Source organism: Oratosquilla oratoria, chromosome 4 (genome assembly GCF_046742065.1).
Source record: "Oratosquilla oratoria isolate Oo_2021 chromosome 4, ASM4674206v1, whole genome shotgun sequence".
NCBI classification, from domain to species: domain Eukaryota; kingdom Metazoa; phylum Arthropoda; class Malacostraca; order Stomatopoda; family Squillidae; genus Oratosquilla; species Oratosquilla oratoria.
Genome location: NC_134780.1, coordinates 32,454,137 through 32,478,614, shown reverse-complemented (window position 1 = coordinate 32,478,614; position 24,478 = coordinate 32,454,137). Strand labels below are relative to the sequence as shown.

At 38.7% G+C, this 24,478-nt stretch overlaps 1 protein-coding gene across 1 annotated transcript; it reads right to left on the bottom strand.

Moving 5' to 3' along the window:
• Nucleotides 1-247: 247 nt before the first annotated feature.
• Nucleotides 248-23,876, bottom strand: eIF3e (eukaryotic translation initiation factor 3 subunit e; the record flags this gene model as incomplete). The annotated part of the gene is given in 6 exon segments (XM_076183856.1): nucleotides 248-384; nucleotides 1,432-1,624; nucleotides 11,107-11,229; nucleotides 12,486-12,593; nucleotides 15,123-15,290; nucleotides 23,722-23,876. Coding segments are annotated over 6 exon segments (819 nt in total), but the record flags the coding sequence as incomplete, so codon positions are not given.
• Nucleotides 23,877-24,478: the final 602 nt, after the last annotated feature.

The window sequence follows — 24,478 nt, the reverse complement described above, 5'->3', positions numbered from 1 at the left end:
CAGTTATTAGCTCTCCATGTGAGAAAAAATGTTAGAAATAAAGCTGAAGTGTATAGATCTTGGGCCCAGTCCAGAGACCAAGTGCCAGCCCCTCAGGGCTGCCACTGATGGGGGTGATGTGGCTGAAAACCTTTGAAAATGGTCAGCTTCACTGTCCAGCTTGCAAGACTAACATTTGAAGATACCCATTGTTGGTCCCTTTTGCTTCTTACTTAATGAAAATAACTTTAAGACTAAAAGTATGTACCTTCATGGATGATCTTCTGTTTGTCTTATTAATAACTACTGCTGTTGCCAGATACCTCAGTATATGAGGACACATAGTCTGAAGAGCATTAAGGTATGGGGGTTGATAGAGAAACATATCAATGATCAAGTCCCGCCCTGAAAATAGGAAACCAGTATACATCAAATACATCCTCTTATTTTCATATAAAATGAAGTTATTTGCTGCAATGAACATTACAAAATATATCAAGGTTAAAGTTGAGGTGAACTACTGAGGCAAGGAAGTGAGTAAATGTCTGGTTGGAATGGAATCTTTTTTGAGGAATACATATTTGGGGATGAATGAAAAAAGATGATTTAAGAGTGATTGTACCCATAATGCTGTATGAAGCACACACTTAGGATACAAGTGAGACAGAAAGGAAGACAGTGACTGTTTAAGAGTTCAGGTGTTTGAAAAATATAATAGGTGATACAAGAATATTCTTCTTGTCTTCTCCATAACTTATGTTAAGTGAATCTTGTGGATGGCCTTTGGAATAGATAGAATAAGGACATGGGTTGCTATACAATGAATTGGTAAGGGTAAAGCAGCTCCAGCTGTTAGGACCTGCTGTGGAATAGATAGAATAAGGACATGGGTTGCTATATAACAAATAGGTAAGGGTAAAGCAGCTCCAGCTGTTAGGACCTGCTGTGGAAGAACTGTGTCTCCCAGCATTGTCTTTGACCCAAGCAGTGTGGCAAGGAATAGGGATGACTTTTCATCAACAAGGTACTGAGGTTGTAAACTGGCTATTAATGTACATGAACTCGATGTGTGCTTTGATCTGACCATGCCTGTTATAAGGGAAAGTCCTTTAATATGTTACAAGAATGAATAGTGAGAAATACTGAGGTGAAGCAGAAAACAGGGATCAAAAGAATGTTCTCATATAAAGTAGAACAGAGTGCTAAGGTGGTTTGGGCATATGGAGAGAATCAATGATGAAAGGCGACCAAAGAGCATATGCTTTTCAGAGTTTTACGAGAAATGTGATTGTACTGAGTTGGAGGATCTTAACACTAAAGTAGGGCTTCAGCTGGTAAATGGAGCAGTAAGGAAGTATGGGGTGGCAAGAAGGAATGATAGCACTCCATCTAGCACTCACTCTACCCTGCCTCACAAAAGAAGTGTAATTCTTGTGTCTTGCACTTCCTTACCCTTCTGGTGATTAAAGAAGACAAAGAGTGACCAATGGATCAGCCAGGTGCGCTGCTGGAGGGCTTGCAAAGGTGATGAAAAGGTGTTGTTGTCTACATACTCCTTCAATCGATTCAAATCCTCCAAGGCATTTTCCCAGTTCTGGTTGAGAATCTCTGCAGCTAGTTTTCCCCATAATCCATTCAAATAATTCTGTAAGAAATATGGAATTTTGTAAAAAAAAAAAAAAAAAAAATAAATTTAAAGCTGAAATTGATAAAACAAGACCAATGACAGGTACCAGCAAATGATGGTCCTGAAATATGAGCACCACAATCATCTCTATCGCCCATTTTCAAAATTTGTCAACACCCTCACCTCCATGTGGAGTTTTATGCCCAAGGAGTTGACAGTCACTAGACCAGCCCCAAGATCTTAAACTTCAACTGTATTTCCTCCACATTTTCACAAAAGGACTGGTTAGTGGCAATGATTCACTTCTTCTTACCAATATATGCTGGTAACAAAAACTGCGACAAACTAATGCAATATAGACAACAGCACCAAATATCTTCCCAGAAGCAATGCAGCCAGACACACACCCACAGCAATGCCACTTCATCCCATATTTTTTCCCAGTTTGAATTTTTGTCTATGTACCAGTCATTTTTCTCCCATTTAAGAAATCCTTCATCCATTCCAGTAGCTTACCTTGTGTTCCTCCTAATATTTCAATTTTTCTTATTAATTTTTTATGTAGTACTTTATCAAATGCCTTCTGCAAGTCCAAGAAGGTGCAATCTGCCCAGCCATCTCTTTCTTGTATTATCCCAATCTCGAGTAAAAGTATATTAAGTTTGTGGTACACAATAATCTTCCACTTCTAAAGCCAAATTGTTTGGGGGTTTACTATTCTATTTTCTTCCAAGTGTTTGGTCCATTTGTTTCTGATTACTTTTTTGCACATTTTTGCTACTGTGCTTGTCAGGGATACTGGTCTGAAGTTTGTAGGATCTTCTTTGTTTCCTCCTATGTTTACATCTTTCCAATCTTGTGGTATCTTTCCTTCTCTGAGTGAAAAGTCTATTATCTTGTTTAGTTTGTCAGTTTGTCTATACACTCTTTCAGTATCCAATTTGCAATTCCATCCAGTCCATGCGATTTCCTAACATCTAGGTCTTTTATTTGGTCACTTATTTCTTTCTGTTACCTTTATTTCTTTAATTTTGGGTGATCTTTCTAGTTGTCCATCTTCCCAAGATTGTGAGCTCTCAAGTGTAAAAACAGACCTGAAATGTCTGATCATAACTTCTGCCATTTCTGTGTCATCTATATATTCTTTGTCTCCTTCACGCAGTTTTACTATTTCGTGTTTATCCTTTAATTTGTCATTTATATATCTGTAAGAGTTTAGGTTGATCCTTACATTTGTCTATATCTTTTTCATAATTTCTTTTTTCTTTCCTGTGTATATTCACATATTCGTTCCTAAGTTTTATATAGGTTTGCCATTTGGATGTTTTTTCCATCTTTTCCCGTCTTTGTCTCTTCTGTCTTTAGCCTCTCTGCACCTTTTGTTACACCAACACTTTATATAAATATCTTTTTGCTTCTTCTTTGGTACATGTATATCAATTCCTTCCTTGTGCTTTTCTTTGAATATGTTCCATTTGTCTTCCATCTTTGTTTCCTCTTTTGAGAATTTATCCCAGTTTGTGTTTTGGAAATTTTTTCTTAGTTTTACAAAATTAGTTTTGTTGTGCCAACAGCACTGTATGGGGCAGGAACATGGAACATAAGAGAGGAAGAGAGAAGGAGTTTGAATGTGTTTGAGAAGTATGATGGGGGTTACTAGGCTGGATAGAGTGAGAAATGAGGAGGTGAGGAGAACAGGGGTGGAAAGGGAGTTGGGAGATAGGGTTGATGAAAGAGTATTAGGATGGTTTGGACACATGGAAAGAATGAGTGAAGAAAGACTGGTAAATGAGGTATGGAAGGCAGATGTGGAGGGAGTGAACATGAAGGGACGTCCTAGGATGAGGTGGATGGATGGGGTGAAGGGGGCTTTGGGGAAGAGGGGAATGTCTGTTGAGGAAGGAAGGGAGAGGACAGAAGACAAGAGGTGAATGGAGAATGGTTGTATATGGATGATGTTGTGATGCATGAGGTGAATGGGCAGGGGGATGGGGGGGTGAGGTAGTATGTGTGAGCAATTTTTGACACAGCCCAAAGGGATTTCTCCCCCGTCTTCTCCTTTATGCATGGGGGGACGGAGAGGGGAGGGGGGGGTCGCCGATTTAATGAAGCAGCCTTGCTGATGATGTGCTGTGTCTTGCAACACTACTTTTGACCCAGGGCAGTGGACAAGATGCAGGGATGACCTGTCATCCAGGAGGTGCTAAGATGAGAGGGAGGGTGGAGGGATGTAGAGTGTATTCAGGGATGGAATGGGTGGGAATGGTTTTATGCCTTTTCCCTTTTGCCTACCTCCCTTGTAAAGGGGAAAAAGCCTTGGTATATGTATGTATGTATGTTTATCATTCCTACCTACATTGTTTTGTTATTTTAATTCACACTCTATTGGTATATGGTCACTCTTTCCAACTGGTGTTTTATACTACATTTTGTTCACAATATCTGGTTCAAAAGTTAATATTAAGTCTAGTTTCGATGGTTCCTCATTGTTTCTATGTCTAGTATTTTCCTTAACCCATTGTGTTAAGGTGTATTCGATGGTCATATCCAGTAGAATATTGCTCCAAAATTCTTCTCCCCCTTTTACTATCATTTCTTCCCAGATTATATCCTTTGCATTAAAATCGCCCATGATTACTATGTTACCACCCTCTTTCAGTAACTCGTTTAGCACATTCATTGTGTCTTCCAGTAATTTAGAATGATCGCTATCCGACCAAGCCTGTGTTTTTGGTGGTACATACACTGCTACAAATTTTCTACTTTTCATCTTTTTGTTTACAATTTTAATCATAATTTATTCTACATTACCTTTGCCTTCATTAATCTTTGTCACATTTAGACCCTTTTTGCTCAATATCATGACACCTCCCTGCTTGTCTGTTCTATTTTTTCACCCAGTGGTTGTATAGACCTTGACCCAATATGCTTGTTGATTGAGGTCCTTTCAGTTTTGTCTCCACAATTCCCATTATGTCAGGTGTATACGAGTCTATCTGTCAGAGTAAAAACTTTTGACTGCCTTCACTAACTTTACATATATAACAGACTCCACACTGCATATCTATCAACCCTGTTCTATGCTTCTTCAAAATCCACAAATGTTCACAAGATATCTTTACTCTTTGCTAAAAACTTTTTGCATAAAACTTGCTAGAAAAAAAAATGACATCCCTCTTCCTCTGCAAACCCAACATTTTTCTTCTTCCAATACTCCTGTTCCCTTCCTAAACCTCTCAAATCACACCCTCCCTCCCATACACCTTACCCACTACATTTAACAAACTGACCCTCTAAAACTACTGCACTCTTATTTGTTCCCCTTCTCCTTGTATAATGGCAACATACACACACTCTTCCACTTTACGGGTACACTTCTTTCCCTGAGACACACACTAAACAATTGCACCAACCATAATGCCTTAACTACTCTACCTGTTGTCACATTCCACATGACAACCATCTGACCTAGGTACCTTACCACATTTCATCTCTCTCAATGGTCTTTTTATCTCCTCCTTTGCTATAGCCCCATCATTCATTTTTGCTGTGTCTTGCTGCATTGCTTCTGACCCAGGGCAGTGGGCAAGATGCAGGGATAACCCATCATCCAGGAAGAGCCAAGAAGAGAGAGAGGGAGGAAGGGGTGGTGAATGGGAATGGAATATGTGGGAGTGGATTTATGCCTGACTTTGGCTACCTCCCTTTTATGTGTGGTAGGGGAAACTTCCCTGTGGTGGGGGAAAAGAATACTGCCACCAAGTATTTCCACTTGGATCGTAAGAGGCGAGAAGAAAGGGATGGGGATTGGGACTAGGCATCCTTCTCCTTGTAGCCCCAATGGGGACATTCCTAAAAGAAAAAGCAAAGGCATAAGAGGGTCTGGGAGTTTTCCGACCAGCACCCTAAGGTTTGGGTCTTTTAACGTGCGTGGATGTGGTACAGATGAGAGTAAAAGGGAAGAGATAGGTAGTATGTTTGTGAGAAGAAAGATGGATGTGTTGGCTTTGAGTGAAACTAAGCTGAAAGGGAACGGCGAGTGTAAGTTTGGGAGTGTAAGTGGGAGGTCATCAGGAGTGAAGAGAGGGCGAGGGAGGGAAGGGGTGGATATACTAGTAAGTGAAGAGATAGGTAAACGTGTAGTGGAGTGGAAGGAGGTTTCCTCAAGGATAATGTGGATGAAGGTGAAACTGGGAAAGGAGATGTGGGTTTTTGTAAGTGCATATGGGCCTGGCAGTGAGAAGAGTGTAGAAGAAAGGGAGGCCTTTTGGATAGATTTAAATGAGTGCATAGAGAATATAGGGAGAAATATCAATGTAATAGTACTGGGAGACCTTAATGCTAGGGTAGGAAATGATCCAAATGATGGAGTGGTTGGAAAATGTGGAGTTCCAGGAAAGAATTGTAGTGGAGAGTTGATGGTGGAAATGTGTCTAGCAAGAGAGCTGATGATAGCAAATACAGTGTTTCGGAAGAATGTCAAGCATAAGTACACATGGGAGAGGGTGATGGAAGGAAGGGTGGTAGATAGAGCATTAATGGACTATGTAGTGGTAAATAGGATTATGATAGGAAAAGTTAAGGATGTACATGTGCTAAGGGGAGAGGGTGGGGGAATATCAAATCATTTTTTGGTGGAAGGTAAGTTGAGTGGAGGATAGATGGAGGAAGAGGAAAGGTACAAAAGGTAGGGAGGTGCTTAGAGTGAACTCTTTAAATGAAAAGGAGGAGTACAAGAAGCTGAAGGATGAGTGGGAGGGAGTGAAGGATAGAGTAGAGCTAGGTGTGGAGGAGGAATGGGGATGGTTCAAGGAGGGAGTCACAAAGTGTGCAAAGATGGTGTATGGAACAAGAAGGACAGGAGGAAATAGAAGGAAGGGTAGTGAATGGTGGGATGAGGAAACAAAGATGGGTGTAGAAGAGAAGATGCTAGCTTTCACAGATTGGTTACAAAAGAGGATGAGGGAGTCATATGAGAGGTACACGAAAAGAAAAGAGAAGTAAAGCAAAAGATAAAGGAGGCATAGAGGAGAGCAGATGTGAAATGGGGTAAGAGTATGACAGAAAATTTTAAAAGTAATAAAAAGATGTTTTGGAAAGAAATTAAGAGAGGAAGAGGAGGTGAATCAAGTAGAGAAGAGAAGGTAAAAGGTGCAGATGGAAAGATGATAAGGGGAAGATGGGCAGAATATTTTAGGGAGTTGCTAAATGTGAAGGAGGATAGAGAGGGAAAGATAGCTGCAGTGGGAAATGCTAAGAAAATGACCGTGATGAGTGAGGAAAATGGAGGAGAAATAAGGAAGGATGAAGTGAAGGCAGTTGTTAAGATGATGTAAGCAGGTAAGGCACCTGGTCTGGATGGATGCCATGCAGAATGTCTAAAAAAAGGAGGTACAGTGATGGTGGATTGTCTGGTGAGGTTATTTAGTGTTTGCTGGAGAGAGGGTAGTGCCAGAGGACTGGAGGAGTGCCTGTATAGTTCCACTTTATAAGGGAAAAGGGGACAAGTGTGAATGTAGTAGTTTCAGAGGGATTAGCTTGTTAAGTGCAGTTGGGGAAGGCTTATGGGAGGATCTAGATTGAGAGGATTAGGAGAGGAACAGAGGGAGTACAGGTAGTTCTCGTTATATGCGGGGGTTCCGTTCCGCGGACCCCCCGCATATAACGAATTCGCATATATCGAACTATTGAACCTATGGGAAAAAGGGGGATACGTTCTCAACTCGGATTGATTTTTTTTTTTTTTTTGTCATATTTTATTTTGGCAAAGGGCTTACATACTGCAGGTTATAGAACAGAGTGAGTGAGCAAAGCGAGCATGATATTCTGCAACATCAACACTCTCTGACATGTAAGTATTAACCTCGGGAAAAGACGCTACCGTAAACATCACTTATTTCGCCAAGCGTATTTTCTTCAGCTGTTTGAAAAATCAGTCTGTTTACAATTCACATTTCAGACTGCTTGCTACGCTTAAACTGACTGTTGATGTGCTCTGGAGATACACAGGCAGGCTTACTGCTTAGAGTTTATCCAGTGCGGAGAATAAACGATAATTCTTGCAGAGTGTGAAAATTGACGAAATTAATTGGGGCAGTAATAAGTATAAAAAATTAATTTGTTTGTGAAAAAAATAATTAATTTGTGTATCAAAAAAGCTTAATTACCTGCAGAAAGACAATGGTTTGGCCTATGAAACAGGAAGGATGCCTAAGACGATGCCGTCTGTACAGCTGCCGGTGTTGTTGTTGTGATAACGCCGCAGTGATGCCAGCTCTACCTAGCTGATGCAGCCAGTGTTACCACACGGCTTTATGCACACCAACTTCAAATATATAATAGGTATTTTGAAAAAAATAATCGGCCGCGACTATTTTTTTTTTTTAGGTCAAATCGCATATCTTCGAATATATCCCCGCACATATCGAAAAGTGGTGCAAATTCTTGAATCGCATATATGCGAATTCGCATATATCGAAGTCGCATATATCGAGAACTACCTGTAATTGGTGAGGAACAGTGTGGATTTAGGATGGGTAGAGGTTGTGTAGATCAGATCTTTGTGGTAAGACAGATATGTAAGAAAGCTATAGGAAAGGGGAAGGATGTTTTTTGGGCTTTTATGGATCTGGAAAAGGCTTACAACAGGGTAGACAGAAAGGCACTGTAGGAGGTGTTGCGGATATACAGGATAGGAGGAAAGCTTCTAGGAGCTGTCAAGAGTTTTTATGAGAGTAGTAGAGCTTGTGTCAGGATTAGAAAGGGAGAGAGTGGTTCGAGGTAAAGGTGGGACTTTGTCAAGGATGCGTTATGTCACCCTGGCTGTCCAACTTATACATGGATGGGGTAGTGCGAGAGGTAAATGCAAGGGTAGTGGGTCTGGGGCTGGAGATGATTAAAGAAAATGGAGAAAAGTGGGAGGTGAGCCAGTTGTTGTTTGCGGACAATACTGCACTTGTGGCAGGATCGGAGGAGGGATTCAGGAAGTTAGTGACAGAGTTTGCGAGAGTGTGTGATAGAAGAAAGCTGAAGATAAATGTGGGTAAAAGTAAGGTGATGAGATGTACAAGGGGTGAAAGTGGCAGTAGTATGGAAGTGAGCATTAAGGGAGAGTGACTGGAGGAAGTGGATAGTTTCAGATACTTGGGGTGAATGTGGCAGGAAAAGGTAGAGTGAAGGTGGAGGTAGAATGTAGATTGCGAGAAGCGAGTAAATGCCTTGGTGGATTAAAAAGTGTAATGAGGAATAGACATTTGGGAATGGATGCTAAGAGGAGACAATATGAAGGAGTGATTGTGCCAACAGCACTGTATGGGGCAGAAACATGGAACATAAGAGAGGAAGAGAGAAGGAGTTTGAATGTGTTTGAGATGAGGTGTTTGAGAAGTATGATGGGGGTTACTAGGCTGGATAGAGTGAGAAATGAGGAGGTGAGGAGGAGAACAGGGGTGGAAAGGGGGTTGGGAGATAGGGTTGATGAAAGAATATTAGGATGGTTTGGACACATGAAAAGAATGAGTGAAGAAAGACTGGTAAATGAGGTATGGAAGGCAGATGTGAAAGGAGTGAACATGAAGGGACATCCTAGGATGAGGTGGATGGATGGGGTGAAGGGGGCTTTGGGGAAGAGGGGAATGTCTGTTGAGGAAGGACGGGAGAGGACAGAAGACAAGGGTGAATCGAGAATGGTTGTATATGGATCATGTTGTGATGCATGAGGTGGAATGGGCAGGGGGATGGGGGGTGAAGTAGTATGTGTGAAAAAATTTTGATGCAGCCCAAAGGCATTTTTCCCCGTCTTCTCCTTCATGCATGGGGGAAAGGAGAGGGGGGGTCGCCGATTTAATGAAGCGGCCTTGCTGTGGATGTGCTGTGTCTTGCGACACTGCTTCTGACCCAGGGCAGTGGACAAGGTGCAGGGATGACCCGTCATCCAGGAGGTGCTAAGATGAGAGAAAAGGTGGAGGGGTGTGGAGTGTATTTAGGGATGGAATGGGTGGGAATGATTTTATGCCTTTTCCTTTTTGGCTATCTCCCTTGTAAGGGGGAAAAAGCCTTGGTATATGTATGTATGTATGTATGCATATATATATACATATATATATATATATATATATATATATATATATATAGATAGAGAGAGAGAGAGAGAGTGTGTATTTACCTAGTTGTATTATACGGGAAGGGAGCTATGCTTGTGGTGACCCGTCTTTGTATCTTTCAGCATCAAGTTTATTCTTAAAATCGTGAATAGTATTTGCACATACTGTTTTTTCATCTAAGTTATTCCATATATCCAGCATTCTGTGTGGGAAGCTATTCTTTTTCCCATCCCTTCTATAGTTGTCCTTTTTGAGTTTCTTCTCATGACCTCTTGTTTTTCCAGTCATTTTTTAGTCAATCTTTTCTGTCAAGGATTTCCATTCCTTTCATGATTCTATATATAGTCAGTAGATCACCTCTTTCTCTTCTTTGCTCTAGTGTTGGTAGGTCTAGCTTCGATAATCTTTGTTCGTATGTTAATTTGGAAAGAGCTGGTGCCAACTTTGTTGTTGCTCTCTGTATTCTTTCTAGTTTCCTTATATTCTTTTTAGTACTGTGTGTGTGTGTCAGTGTGTGTGTCGTGTGTGTGTGTGTGTGTGTGTGTGTGTGTGTGTGTGTGTGTGTGTGTGTATATTCACCTTGGTCTTTGGATCAGGTGTTGGACTCGTGATCGACAGCTATTTCCCTCCCGGAAGAGAGCTCAGAGCTCGTATGACCGATCTATGGGTAATGCTATGACCTTTCACACACACACACCCCCAACTCCCCGCCCACAAGAGTCAGAGTAACGACCCGAAGCACAGCGATACCGAAATAATTTCGGCCCTGGGCAGGATTCGAACTGGGTACTGCGAGTACGCACCGTACTTCCCAGTCCAGCGCTCTACCACCGCACTACCGAGTCGTGTGTGTGTGTGCATTAACTTTCTTGACATCTCCCAATGCCACAATCAATTACTCTACCCTTCTTCCACTCACTACTGTCACTTTCATAACCATCATTCTATTAACTTGCCTCCTGATGTGCTGTGTCTTGCTACACTGCTTCTGACCCAGGGCAATGGGTGAGATGCTGGGATGACTTGTCATCCAGGAGGAACCAAGATAAGAGGGAAGGAGTGAGGTGAATGGGAGTGAAGTATGTGGGGATGGAATGGTTGTGAGTGGATTTTTTGTCTTTGTTTTTTGGCTACCCCCCTTGTAAGGGGGAAAAAGCCTTTGAGATATGCATATATATATAAATCATTATTATTTTTTTTAAATTCTCAACCAAACCCTTACCCTAAGAAGATAATGAAGTATTCTTAATTGGCCTGTTATGACAGAGATTAACATGGTATGCAAGATTTGGCTACAAAAAGTTTAACTACACATACATATACCAAGGGTTTTTCCCCTTTACAAGGGAGGTAGCCAAGGTCAAAAGGCATAAAAACTACCATGACATTAAAACTTACCTTATCTGAAGGAGACACCAGTCCACGATACAAATACAGGTAGTCTGCAGCAGCATTGTAATTTCCAATTTCATATTGAAACTTTGCAAATGAATACATAGTATCCAACATTTCTGGGCGGAACTGTAATAAAGTTGTTCAAATTAGTTCCTCTTAAACTACTAAGACTTTTCAACCATATTAACATTGCTCAAATATAGGTAATTTTTAATTCTTAAGTACACAACAAGCTATCCAAAGGATTAGACAAAATCATCATTAAGCTTGACAACCCACATTTCAATCATAAATGTACAGGTCTCCTGCATTATATGATACATCAGTACACAATATTTCACACACACAATCTTTCTAAATTACCCTTATATTGCTATACATTAGCCAGTTTCACTTTTATGAACTGAGAAACCTGTAGTCCTTAACCCCAATAACCTGACACTCATGGCTCTACAAGCCAAATACTATGCTTGGCCCAAGTCTAATATGCTAGTATTCTCCCTGATGACGGTGACATCTGAATATCCCAGTCACGGCTGTTTCATTTCCTATCAATTTAAATATCCACTGACAAGAATAGCCATCTACCTATATACCAAGGGTTTCTTCCCCTCAAAAGGGAGGTAGCCAGTCAAGATACACACCCACACCCACTCCCACTCCCACTCCCACTCCCACTCCCACGAAGAAGAAGAAGAAGAAGAAGAAGAAGAAGAAGAAGAAGAAGAAGAAGAAGAAGAAGAAGAAGAAGAAGAAGAAGAAGAAGAAGAAGAAGAAGAAGAAGAAGAAGAAGAAGAAGAAGAAGAAGAAGAAGAAGAAGAAGAAGAAGAAGAAGAAGAAGAAGAAGAAGAAGAAGAAGAAGAAGAAGAAGAAGAAGAAGAAGAAGAAGAAGAAGAAGAAGAAGAAGAAGAAGAAGAAGAAGAAGAAGAAGAAGAAGAAGAAGAAGAAGAAGAAGAAAGTAATCAGTTGCTATCTTTAAGTATTCATATGTTTAAATTGAAAGTTATGTTATTTATTCCACTGTCTCTCCTCTATGAAAAAGTATATAAGCCAGCTCTCAGAACCAATACAACCCCCAAGATCTCTACAAGTTTATAGGGACCCAACACTCAAGAAGTGATTTTTTTTCCTAATTACCCAATTATCCCTTCAAATAACTGGGGCTAATGCCTATTATCTTTTAAAAGTATGTAAAGACATAATACATCATCATTCAGTGTCCTACACACACACATTTCACACAATAAAGAAAATCTTTTCAGAGTGACCTCTGTGGATGTGGTTAGATTCTTTGGTAGAGACCCAAACCATCAGATTGACTAACCAATTTAACCATATGATAAAAAAAATTAATTGAGCAAAATTCAAATATCAATATTTACATCATGGTTGTCGATGAGATACTGCATGAGCTGACGGTCTCTTGATGTCTGGAGCTGATTCTGTACCTCATCTTGAGTAAAGATCTGGACAATTGGTTCTGCCTCTGCCTATGGAAACAAAAAATATCAAATAAATATTCTTAAGATACAAACTTAAAAGATTATTGTGTGACACACTTAAATACATATATATATACATATAATAGAAGTTGGCTGCGGGGAGGAGTCAACTTCTGGTAGTCATTATAAATAGCCACCACCCATCAATTCACCTTTTCCATTAGCCAATAAAAAATTTACAAAATTTTCTGATACAAAACCACCCTTCAAAGATGTCAAAGCAGTTCACATCTCTTTATCAATCAACAAATAAAAACTCAAAGCACATGCAAGTTTGTAACACAAAGCTGACACTCCAGTATATACAAAGGCATTATGTTCTGGTCAGTCAGTTCATTCATCGCTTTCAACCAGAAAACATGCCTCCAATTAGAAACAGAAGATGCCCTGCTGAAGATGCTCTTCCCACATTGATTACAAAGGATTACAAAGGCAGAGTATGCCGACAGGAGACCTTTTGGTCCATAACTAGGTTAGATGCAATAAAAATATATATATATATATATATATATATATATATATATATATATATATATATATATATGATAAAAAAAAAAAGATAAAATAGAATAAAAATTATAACAACATATATAATAAATAAAATAATACACAGGTACAGTTAAATGATAAACAAACAGGTAAATAGTAAATAATAATAAACTGACAAATAAATAATAATAAATGGAAATCAAGCAAATAATAGATAAGCAGAAATAATAAATAATTCAATAATATAAAACAAATAGCAGTCATTACAGCATCTTGCTTAAATGTTTATCTAAACGAATCTTAAAGCTTCAAACTGAACTACATTGCGCTGCCTCTGCAGGAAGTTTATTCCATTCATTAACTACATGGTTGGCAAAGTTGTTTCTACCCACTTCCAAATTAAATATATTTCCTGACAGTTTAAGACCATTATTTCTTGTTGGATTATCATTCAGTGCAAGAATTTTGTTACTTTTGATGTTGTCAATCCCCTTTAGAATCTTAAATATCTGTATCAAGTAACCTCCGAATGTACACTTTTTTAGGGAAAACAGATGCATACATTTTAGTGGATTTTCATATGACTTATATTTTATGTTTGAAATCAGTTTTGTGGCTCTCCTTTGTACTTTTTCCAATCTGTCAATGTCTTTAATGAGACTCGGTGACCATACAGAAACAGCATATTCCTAATAAGGATGAACTAACGATTCATATAGCTTGTTAATGAGAGATGAGCTTATGAAGTCAAAAGATTGCGCGATCAGTCCTAGAATCTTATTTGCTTTCTCAAAGGCATACACTGCTTAGATGATTTGAGATCATTACTGATAATTACCCCTAGATCTTTCTCACTATCCACTTTTGTTAACAAATTTCCAAATAACTTGTAATCGTACTTACTGTTATTTTTACCTATGTGCATAACCTTGCATTTACTTGTGTTAAATTTCATTAGCCACTTTTCAGACCATTGCTGTAACTTATCTAAATCTTCTTGAATATCTGATTGAAGTGATCATTTGCCATCCCGCACAATTTTGTATCATCAGCAAGTTTTTCATCAGTCATGTTTGATGATACAAGATTCTATAACATTTCTTTCAGTCAGGTCTATATATATAATACAATTTTTGTTGCATTTTTCCAATTGATCAGATGGTCAAAATCCCTTACATGAGTAAACAAAGCATTAGAACATTGGCCTGTCTTAATGCTAAGTTTATGCTGTTTTAATCTTACTTCTAAATCTTTGCTTGTTTGCCCAACATAATATCTATTACAATCGGAACATGTTATCTTATAAACACATCCCTTAAGACATGACTGAAAGAAATATTATAGAATCTTGTATCATCAAACATGATTATGAAAAACTTCTCAATAACAATCTAGGTCTATACAAACTTGATCCATTTATTGTTAAGAGTATATATGATAAAAATGAAAATCCATGTGAACAAGTTGTATAGACACGGTAAAGGAAACATGGACTGGAGGTGAAGCTTTATTCCTGACGTTTCGTCTAACGACTTTCTCAAAGAAAGTCGTTAGACGAAACGTCAGGAATAAAGCTTCACCTCCAGTCCATGTTTCCTTTACCGTATATATGATAATTACTGTAAGGAATAAGGTCACCCACCCCTACCCTTCAAGACTTGACCTGACCTGATATAATTAGCTTAAGTGGTACCCTTTCCATGTGTCAAACCTCTCTCATGTGTATATATATCTCATTTTACTCTGTACTTATTCTATAGTAATCCTTGATGATGTGAACAAATATCACGAAAGTGCTCGGATTCCAAGAATTTTTCTATTCCCTGTGGTATTCAGCATATATATATATATATATATATATATATATATATATATATATATATATATATATATATATATATATATAGTTTTCCCTCTATCTCCCAATACCAATTTCTCATGACATAATAATACATATTCAGTACACAAGTAAATCACCTGTATTAAATTTCAAATTTTATGGAAAAAATAAATAAATAAATGCATTACCTCCACTTTCTTTAATTCTGACAGAACTAGCTCTCTCTGTTCAGGCAGTTCTTCTGGAACAGGCTGGTCTGGGTACAGGGTGGTGTGGATATCCACAGCAAAATCAACCATGTTTGTGTTGGAAAGGAGTTCCAATTTCGCTTGCTGGAGGTCGACCTCATCGTATATCTGCAACACACAAAATATAGAATAAAATTTGAACACAAATGTATAAATATGGTTAATCTTTCAATCTGCTGCCCAAATTTTCTCTTGCTGGAGACCCACAGCTTCCAAGAAACTGGCCAAAGGCAGTGCTTCAGCCCAAAAGTAACTTAGTGAAGAGATTATGTGAAGCTCTGTAGTATAATGTGCTATATGTTTTCTGTGCAGTAGTTGCATATCAAGTAAATAATATCTGCTACAGGCCAATTCAGTGTTGGTACTGTTTCGCTGCAGGTTGGTGACCTGAACATTTGGACTCCAATGCAATTATTATGTTTTTGTGAGTGATTTCTGTTAGGTTGACTTCTTGGGGAGTTTGCTATAGGAGTATGTAATTTAATTAGAAATTTTTTAGAGATACTAAGGGGTTAGTTTGTTGTACATTTTTGGGCAAATGTTTTGTGCTGTGAATTGAGGGGTGGGTGGATTTGAGGGCTCTTGCATAGACAAGTGTGGTAGTGTTTTAGCTGTCCTAATATGCAGCAACTGTTCTGATAAAGTACCACACAAAAAATTAAGAAAACTTGAAACAACAGGTGTACGAGGAAAATTATTTAAATGGATGGAATATTTCTTGCACAGGCGAAAAACTCAACCTGGGAAGAAATGATATATGGAGTCCACAAGGTATTAGCTCTGATAATGTTTGCTATATATATAAATGACATGGATGAAGGTGTAGAATGTTATATGAACTTCTTTGCAGATGACACAAAACTACTAAAGAAAGTACAAAAAAAGACTGTGAATCACTAGAAACCAGGACAAAGTCTGTGAATGGAGCCAAAAGTGGGAAGTGAACTTCAACATCAAGAAATGTAGTATAATAGTTTGGAAAAAGTAAAAAGAATATCAGGACAATACAAAATCAGTACAAAGGAAGTAAAAAAGTTAGCTCCGAAAAGGACCTACGGGTAATTATTAACAAAGTCATGTCACCAGACAAGCATATAAACAAAATAGTCAGAGAAACCTACAATTTACCAAGATCAATAAAAGTTGTTTTTAATTACTTGGATGAAGTAATGGTAAAAAAAAAATATTACTCACACTGATAAGACCAAGATGGGAGTACACAGACACTATGGGCACCCAGCACAAAAAAAAAAGAATATAGAGAAATTAGAAAGAATCCAAAAGGCAACGACAAAGATGGGACCAACACTTTCAAAATTTACACATGAACAAAGATTGTCTAAACTGGAACTACAAACCCTGGAAGAAAGAATAGAGAGAGATCTATGGCGTGGTGGATGTCTGGAACAAACTGGATGAAACAATAGTGTGTGCAAAAAACATACAAGAATCTAAGAACAAACATGGGTCACTACGTGCAGTTTCCCATATAATACAGCTAGGTAAATACACACACTAATATATACAACCCAGGAAGTAATTTCACTTACAGAAACTGATCTCTTGAGAACAAGGTTTTTACATACATACATATACCAAGGCTTTTTCCCCCTTACAAGGGGGGTAGCCAAAAAGAAAAAGGCATAAAATCATTCCCACCCATTCCATCCCTGAACACACTCCACACCCCTCCACCCTCCCTCTTATCTTAGCACCTCCTGAATGACGGGTCATCCCTGCACCCTGTCCACTGCCCTGGGTCAGAAGCAGTGTCGCAAGACGCAGCACATCCACAGCAAGGTTTTTACAAGTACTAAAAAGAGGATTGTAAAACAATACCTACACATTCAACCCCTTTTTCTTTCTTTTTGGATAACATAGGGAATGGCTGGTAAGGTTGTTTAATGGAGGACTGGAGGAGTGCCTGTATAGTACCACTTTACATGAGAAAAGGGGACAAGTGTGAGTGTAGTGGTTTCAGAGGGATCAGTTTGTTGGGTGTAGTTGGGAAGGCTTATTGGAGGGTATTCACTGAGAGGATTTGGAGAGGCACAGAGGGAGTAATTGGTGAGGAACAGTATGGGTTTAGGACAGGTAGGGGGTGGGTGGATCAGATTTTTATGGTAAGGCAGACGTGTGAGAATACTTTAGGAAAAGGTGAGGATTTTTTGGGGCCTTTATGGATTTGAAAAAGGTTTATGACAGGGTAGACAGGTGGGCACTGTGGGAGGTATTGCAGATATATGGGATACGAGTAGAGCTGTTAAGAGTAGTCAAGAGTTTTTACAAGAGTAGTAGAGCCTGTGTTAGAATTAGAAATGGAAAGAATGAATGGTTTGAGGTAAAGGCAGAGCTTTGCCTGTGATGTTATGTTGCCTTGACTGTTCAATTTATACATGGAAAGGGTGGTGTGAGAGGTAAATGCAAAGGTAATGGGTCAGGGATTGGAGATGGTTAAGAAAATGGTGAAAAATGAGAGATAAGCCAGTTGTTGTTTGCTGACAACACTGCGCTTGTGGCAGGATCAGAGGAGGGATTGAGGAAGTTAGTGACAGTTTGGGAAGGTGTGCAAAAGAAGGAAGTTGAAGATAAATGTGGGTAAAAGTAAGGTGATGAGATGTACAAGGGAAGAAGATGGCAGCAAATTGGAAGTGAGTACTAAGGGAGAGAGACGAGGAAGTTGATAGCTTTAGATACTTGGGGGTGAATGTGGCAGCAAAGGGAGTGGAGGTAGTGGTAGAATGTACATTGAGAGAAGCAAGTAAATGCCTTGGTGGATTAAAAAATGTAATGAGGAATAGACATTTGGGAATGGATGCTAAGAGGAGATTGTATTAAGTAGTGATTGTGCCAACAGCACTGTATGGGGCAGAAACATGGACCTTAAGAGAGGAAGAGACAGAGTTTAAATGTGCTTGAGTTGAAATGTCTGAGAAGTATGATAGGGGTTACTAGGCTAGAGTGAGAAACAAGGTGAGGAGGAGAGTGGGGTTGGAAAGGAAGTTGGAAGTATACGTTGATGAAAGAGTACTGGGATGGTTTGGTCACATGAAAAGAATGAGTGAAGGAAAATTAGGAAAAGAGGTGCAGAAGGCAGAGGTGGAGGGAGTGAACATGAGGGGACAACCAAAGATGAGATGAATGGAGAGGGTAAAAGGGGCACTGGGAAAGAGGGGAATCTCTGTTGAGGAAGTGAGAAGACAGAAGATAAGGGTGAGTGGAAAATGGTTGTGATGCATGGGAGTGGGTGGGGGATTGGGGGGGTGAGGGAGTATGTGTGAGTGATATTTTGATGCAGCCAGAAGAAATTTCTCCCCGTCTTCTCTTTTTCTGCATGAGGTGACGGAGGGGTGCATTTGCCAATTAAGTGAAGTGGCCTTGCTGTGGATGTGCTGTCTTGCTACATTGCTTCAGACCCAGAGCAGTGGATGAGATGCAGGGATGACCCATCATCCAGGAGGACCCAAGAAAAGAGGGAGGGAGGTGTGGTAAATCAGAGTAGAGTATGTGGGGACATAATAGGTGGGAGTGGATTTATGCCTTTGATTTTGGCTATCTCTCTTGTAAGGGGAAAAAAGCTGTTGGTATATATATATATATGTGTGTGTGTGTGTGTGTGTGTGTGTGTGTGTGTGTGTGTGTGTGTGTGTGTATATATATATATATATGCATGTATGTATGGATAACATAAGTGCGCCTTAATTTACAAAGTAATTTCTTGCAAGTACCCCAAAAACTAGACCCTACACCCAATTTTCCACACTTCCTTCAAGTTTAATAGCAATAGAAGGCTAGGTGTTATCTTGTAAGCAAGAGATTTCCTCTACATCTGTTCTTATAGTAAGTTTTGGGTATTATTCTAGTATCAAGCAAGACATATTTTTCCACTTTTTTTTTTTTATTTCAAAGATTATATTTCCAATGAAATGATTACTTTAGGTTAAGTTAGGATATATTATGTTAGGAGCTATTTGACAACTTAAATTTAATGTTAAATGTGACACCTATAATTCTACAGGTCATCATTGTCTTCAGGGATTTTGGTGGCAGTTTTGTTATCATATCCAATTGGACTATGAGGTATACAGGAGTTGCATAGCTTTAAGAAATGCATGAATCTCAGCTCCAAAGCACTGTTTTAAAATTATGTACCAAGCAAGATACTAATGGAAGCACTGAGGGAGTATTCCAGATCCTATGGCCACAGCTTCATTTCGGTAGTGTTACTGTATTTGCTTTTGGCAATTTTATTTTAATTTATTTCTGCCAGAGTGAGAAATGAGGAGGTGAGGAGAACAGGAGTGGAAAGGGAGCTGGGAGATAGGGTTGATGACAGAGTATTAGGATAGTTTGGACACATGGAAAGAATGAGTGAAGAAAGACTAGTAAAAGAGGTATGGAAGGCAGATGTGAAGGGAGTGAACATGAGGGGACGTCCTAGGATGAGGTGGACGGAGGAGAACAGGGGTGGAAAGGGAGTTGGGAGATAGGGTTGATGAAAGAGTATTAGGATGGTTTGGACACATGGAAAGAATGAGTGAAGAAACACTAGTAAAAGAGGTATGGAAGGCAGATGTGAAGGGAGTGAACATGAAGGGACATCCTAGGATGAGGTGGATGGATGGGGTGAAGGGGGCTTTGGGGAGGAGGGGAATGTCTATTGAGGAAGGACAGGAGAGGACAGAAGACAGGGGTGAATGGAGAATGGTTGTGTATGGATGATGTTGTGAGGCATAAGGTGGAATGGGTGGGGGGATGGGGGATGAGGTAGTATGTGTGAGCAAAATTTAACGCAGCCCGAGGGGATTTCTCCCCGTCTTTTCCTTTTATGCATGGGGGACGGAGTGTGTGTGTGGGGCGGGGGGGTCGCCAATTTAATGAAGCGGCCTTGCTGTGGATGTGTTGGGTCTTGCAACACTAATTCTGACCCAGGGCAGTGGACAAGGTGCAGGGATGACCTGTCATCCAGGAGGTGCTAAGATAAGAGGGAGGGTGGAGGGGAGTGGAGTGTATTCAGGGATGGAACGGGTGGGAATGATTTTATGCCTTTTCCTTTTTGGATACCACCCTTGAAAGGAGGAAAAAGCCTTGGTATATGTATGTATGATTTCTGCCAAGAAAAATATATACTGATGTATTATAATTTACAAAATTAATATTTAATTTTCTATTACTATATTGCATAGGTGTGCACTTCCAAAAAAAATACCCTAACTTCTCATCTTTAAATTTCTCCAACCTCCACATCTATGAGAACAAAGCGTCTCACGCAGTCATTCTGGCTCCGTTCATTAGTGTAGCCTTTTTGGCAATTTTTTTTGTTATTGATTTCTACCAAGAAATACGTAATTACATTGATATATTACAATTTACAAAATAATATTTAAATTTCTGGTATTTGTTCAGTTTTGCACATGGGCGCAATATAGCGTTAGAAAATTAAATATTAATTTTGTATATTATAATACATGAATGTAATATGCGATTTTCTGGGCGGAAATTAAAAAAAAAAATACCTTGCTACAAGCAAATCTGCTGACGAATGAAGTCAGTAGCATAGGATCGGGACGCCATCTTGTCGTCTGCCCGGTCTACTTGAAACGTCAGTTACAAGATGGACATCACAGCCTCGATACTTCCGACAGTAACTCTCGAGGTACATTTTCTTGAAGAAATGCTATGGAGCTGAAATCCATGCATTCCTTCAAGCTGCAAGAACCTTGTATACCCCGCAATCTGAGAGAGTGGTTGAAAAACCCATCAACATCTCTGACGATGAGGACGATCCGGATGACATATAAATTGCAGGTACTGATTTATTTAACACAGGTTAGGATAGGTTAGGTTAGTTTAGGTTAGACAAATTTCAATTTATCATCCTTTCATTTCTTCGACGTTGGCATCTATCATAACAAACATGGCATACCATTCCTCCGGCACGACTTCATTACTTACGAAATCTATTGTAGCAACTTTTTTTTTCCGCCCACAAAATTGCATATTATATTGATACATAATAATTTACAAATTTAATGATTAATTTGGTATTTTTTTTAGTTTCGACCATGTGCGCAATATAGCAATAGAAAATTATTAATTTTGTAAATTAAAATGTATCAACTTACTATGCAATTTTGTGGGCGGAAATGAAAATAAAAAATGCCTTCCTACAAGCAAATATGCTAATGAACGAAGTCGGTAGCATAGGATCTGGGGCCGTATACACAAAACTTTTTTGTTAGCCTTAACAATCTCTGCTAGCTAACAGAAAACCACTAAAAGTTATACACCAATGCTTAACTAACAACTGTTAGCTAGCAAACAGTTGTTTGTCAAGTACCGCTAAACAGCGCTGAAGTTAGCAGCTTATGAACATGTAAATGGACGTATTATCAAAAATTGCACACATAAAACAGTGTTATTAATGCAGTTGTTCAGAATTTATTAATAAAGTATCATGATAGCACATAGATATCGTATGTATGGGTTTTTAGAAGTACTTATTAACCAACGACAGATATTTTTGGACGAAGGCGCATTGTACAGGCGGCCGTGCCACAGACAAATCTTCCGACAGAAGACTCAACAATAATTTCAGAGGACATAGACATGGCAGAAGAAACACAGAAAAAGAAAAGGAAGCCAAACTGGTCACAAGAGGAAACACTCCTCTTGATCAACGTGATTATGGAGAAATAATAATAATAAATGGGCGATTCAAGCCAAGTTTAAACCACAAGGATAAGAGGGAGGCATGACAAAGCACGTTGATGCTATGGTATTGTTTTCTGTTTACATATAAATGTTCATCGACACTTGGAGCCCCAATTCTAATGTTTGTGCCATCTATGGTACCCACAACACCGGGAAACCTACAGTTTTCCATGAACTCTGCTTGTTTTACTTGCACTTCTTGGCGAGTCAATAGGAATTTTACAAACTGAGTTACAATATCTGGTTCTGATAGTGCATCAATTGTTTGAGTAATGACACGGCTGATTGGTGCTTGCGAGGTCCCAAATTCGTCACTGCTGCATTTTACCTGTGACTAAATATCATAGGGTAATTGCCACCTTCGTCTCAGGACTCAGTGGTCGATTCCGTTCTGTTCGGGATTGAAGTTTGTCCCTCACTAAATCAGCCATTTTTATTATACCAGCACGGTTCATTCTGAAGCGTTTGATGAGTTCGTCATCATTGTACTCGTTAAATATGTCCCGTCGCTGTCGATAAACTCGCAGTCATCTTTTTAGTTGTTGTTGCTCCGCCATCTTCTCTACTAACAGGAACTTGTTAAGAGCTTAATAGTCCTCCTCAGCACTTTTATCTTAACAGTACTTTTAAGGCCCTAACAAGTTTTCTGTATCACTGTTAGTGCTTAACAGCTAAATGTTAGCCTTAAAATGAATTTGTTACCCTTAACAGCTATTTGTTAGTGCTAACAAGTTTTGTGTATACGGCCCCTGGACGCTATCTTGTCATCTGTCAATAGACGGCCTCGGTATTTCTGACAATATCTCGCCAGGTACATTTTCTTGAAGGAATGTTATCGAGCAGAGATACATGCATTCCTTCAAGCTGCAAGAACTTTGTATACCCCACAAGCTGAGAGAGTGGTTGAAAAGCCCGCCAATGTCTCTCACGACGATGACAACAAGGATGAGCCACATAACATTTAATTTGCAGGTAATGATTTATCAAATACAGGTTAGGTTAGTTTAGGTTAGACAAATTTATCATCCTCTCATTTCTTCGACATTGGCATCTATCATAACAAACATGGCGTACCTTTCGTCTGACACGACTTCGTTACTTACGAAATCTGTTTTAGCACCTTTTTTTTTTTGCTCACAAAATTGCATATTTCTTTGATACATTATAATTTACAAAATTAATAATTAATTTTCTATTGCTATATTGCGCCCAAGGTCGAAACTAAAAATTTACCATTAATTTTCTATTGCTATATTGAGCCTATGTGCAAAATTGAACATTTACCAAATTTCTTAGGATGTACATAGCTATAGGTGTGCACTTCTAAAATGTTTACCTTTTAACCTTAGTTTATTTCTAATCAGTCTGAATCAAGCAGAAATTCAGAAAAAACAAATTCACCACAAAATATGGCATGAATCAATTCTATCACATTACTACCAATTTCTCAGACTCGTATAATTATAATATTATATATTGAAATGTGAAAATCTTTTACATTCGGTAGTTAACAACTTGAACTTAACATGGCATACGTATATCTATAAACTATCATCATACTATAAAATTAGTAATAGAAATACGAAATAAAAGAAATTAACCGAAAACCACCGGAGGTTACTTCAATACTTTCAGATCGGGGATATTAGTTCCAAATGTAAGATGAAGATACTCATATGGACAGTCACAGTACAGAAGCCGAAGGTAAACAATCTTTCACACCCACAGTCCACACCAACATGGCACCTCCAAATAATCTTCAAGTTGACAATACGGGCTATTACACAAACGTATTTTGTCACTGGATAACTGATAATCAACTAACCTTCTTTACCGACAAAAATTCCATCAAGGGAAATACCAAATGCCGGTCCAGAAAGGGACCCATTTTCGACGTGAGATCATACTCCGCCATGTTTGCGACCGTAGTGGTAGATAGAGGGTTTCTCTGATTGGCCAATTTCTCATGATGACGTAAACTCAACCAATTACCATTGAGTTTCTTCCTTCACATAGAAGTAGCTTCCTTTGGTTGCAAACACAAAGAAAATTTAAGAGCTAGATGATGAAATTAAGCTATTAAATTGAGGAAAAATTGAGAAATATGTATAAAGTACTACTTTCATTTCTATCAAAGTTATTTTGTTCACTGTTTTAGTTTTCTGATCATTCTTCAACTCAGGAATAAGTTTCTCTGCATTACCAAATATATATTTTTCCTCGGTTTATTTGTTTCCTTTTGCAAGAGAGAAAGCTCTTGTTACATCTTAGCACTTCTTGCTACTGATATTTTATCACTGTATACTTGCAACAGTTTTCATAATATATAATATATATATATATATATATATATATATATATATATATATATATATATATATATATATATATATATATATATATATATATATAATCCATGATTGTCCAGCGGAGTTAATCATGACCAATAACTGTCACCTAACACGTCCTTATAAAACCATACAATGTGTTTACCAAACTGTAGTATACAGGAAAGGAGCAATATTTAGAGAATGTTTCCTACTCTCCAAATGATTATACTAAGTTTCAAATCCATGTATGGC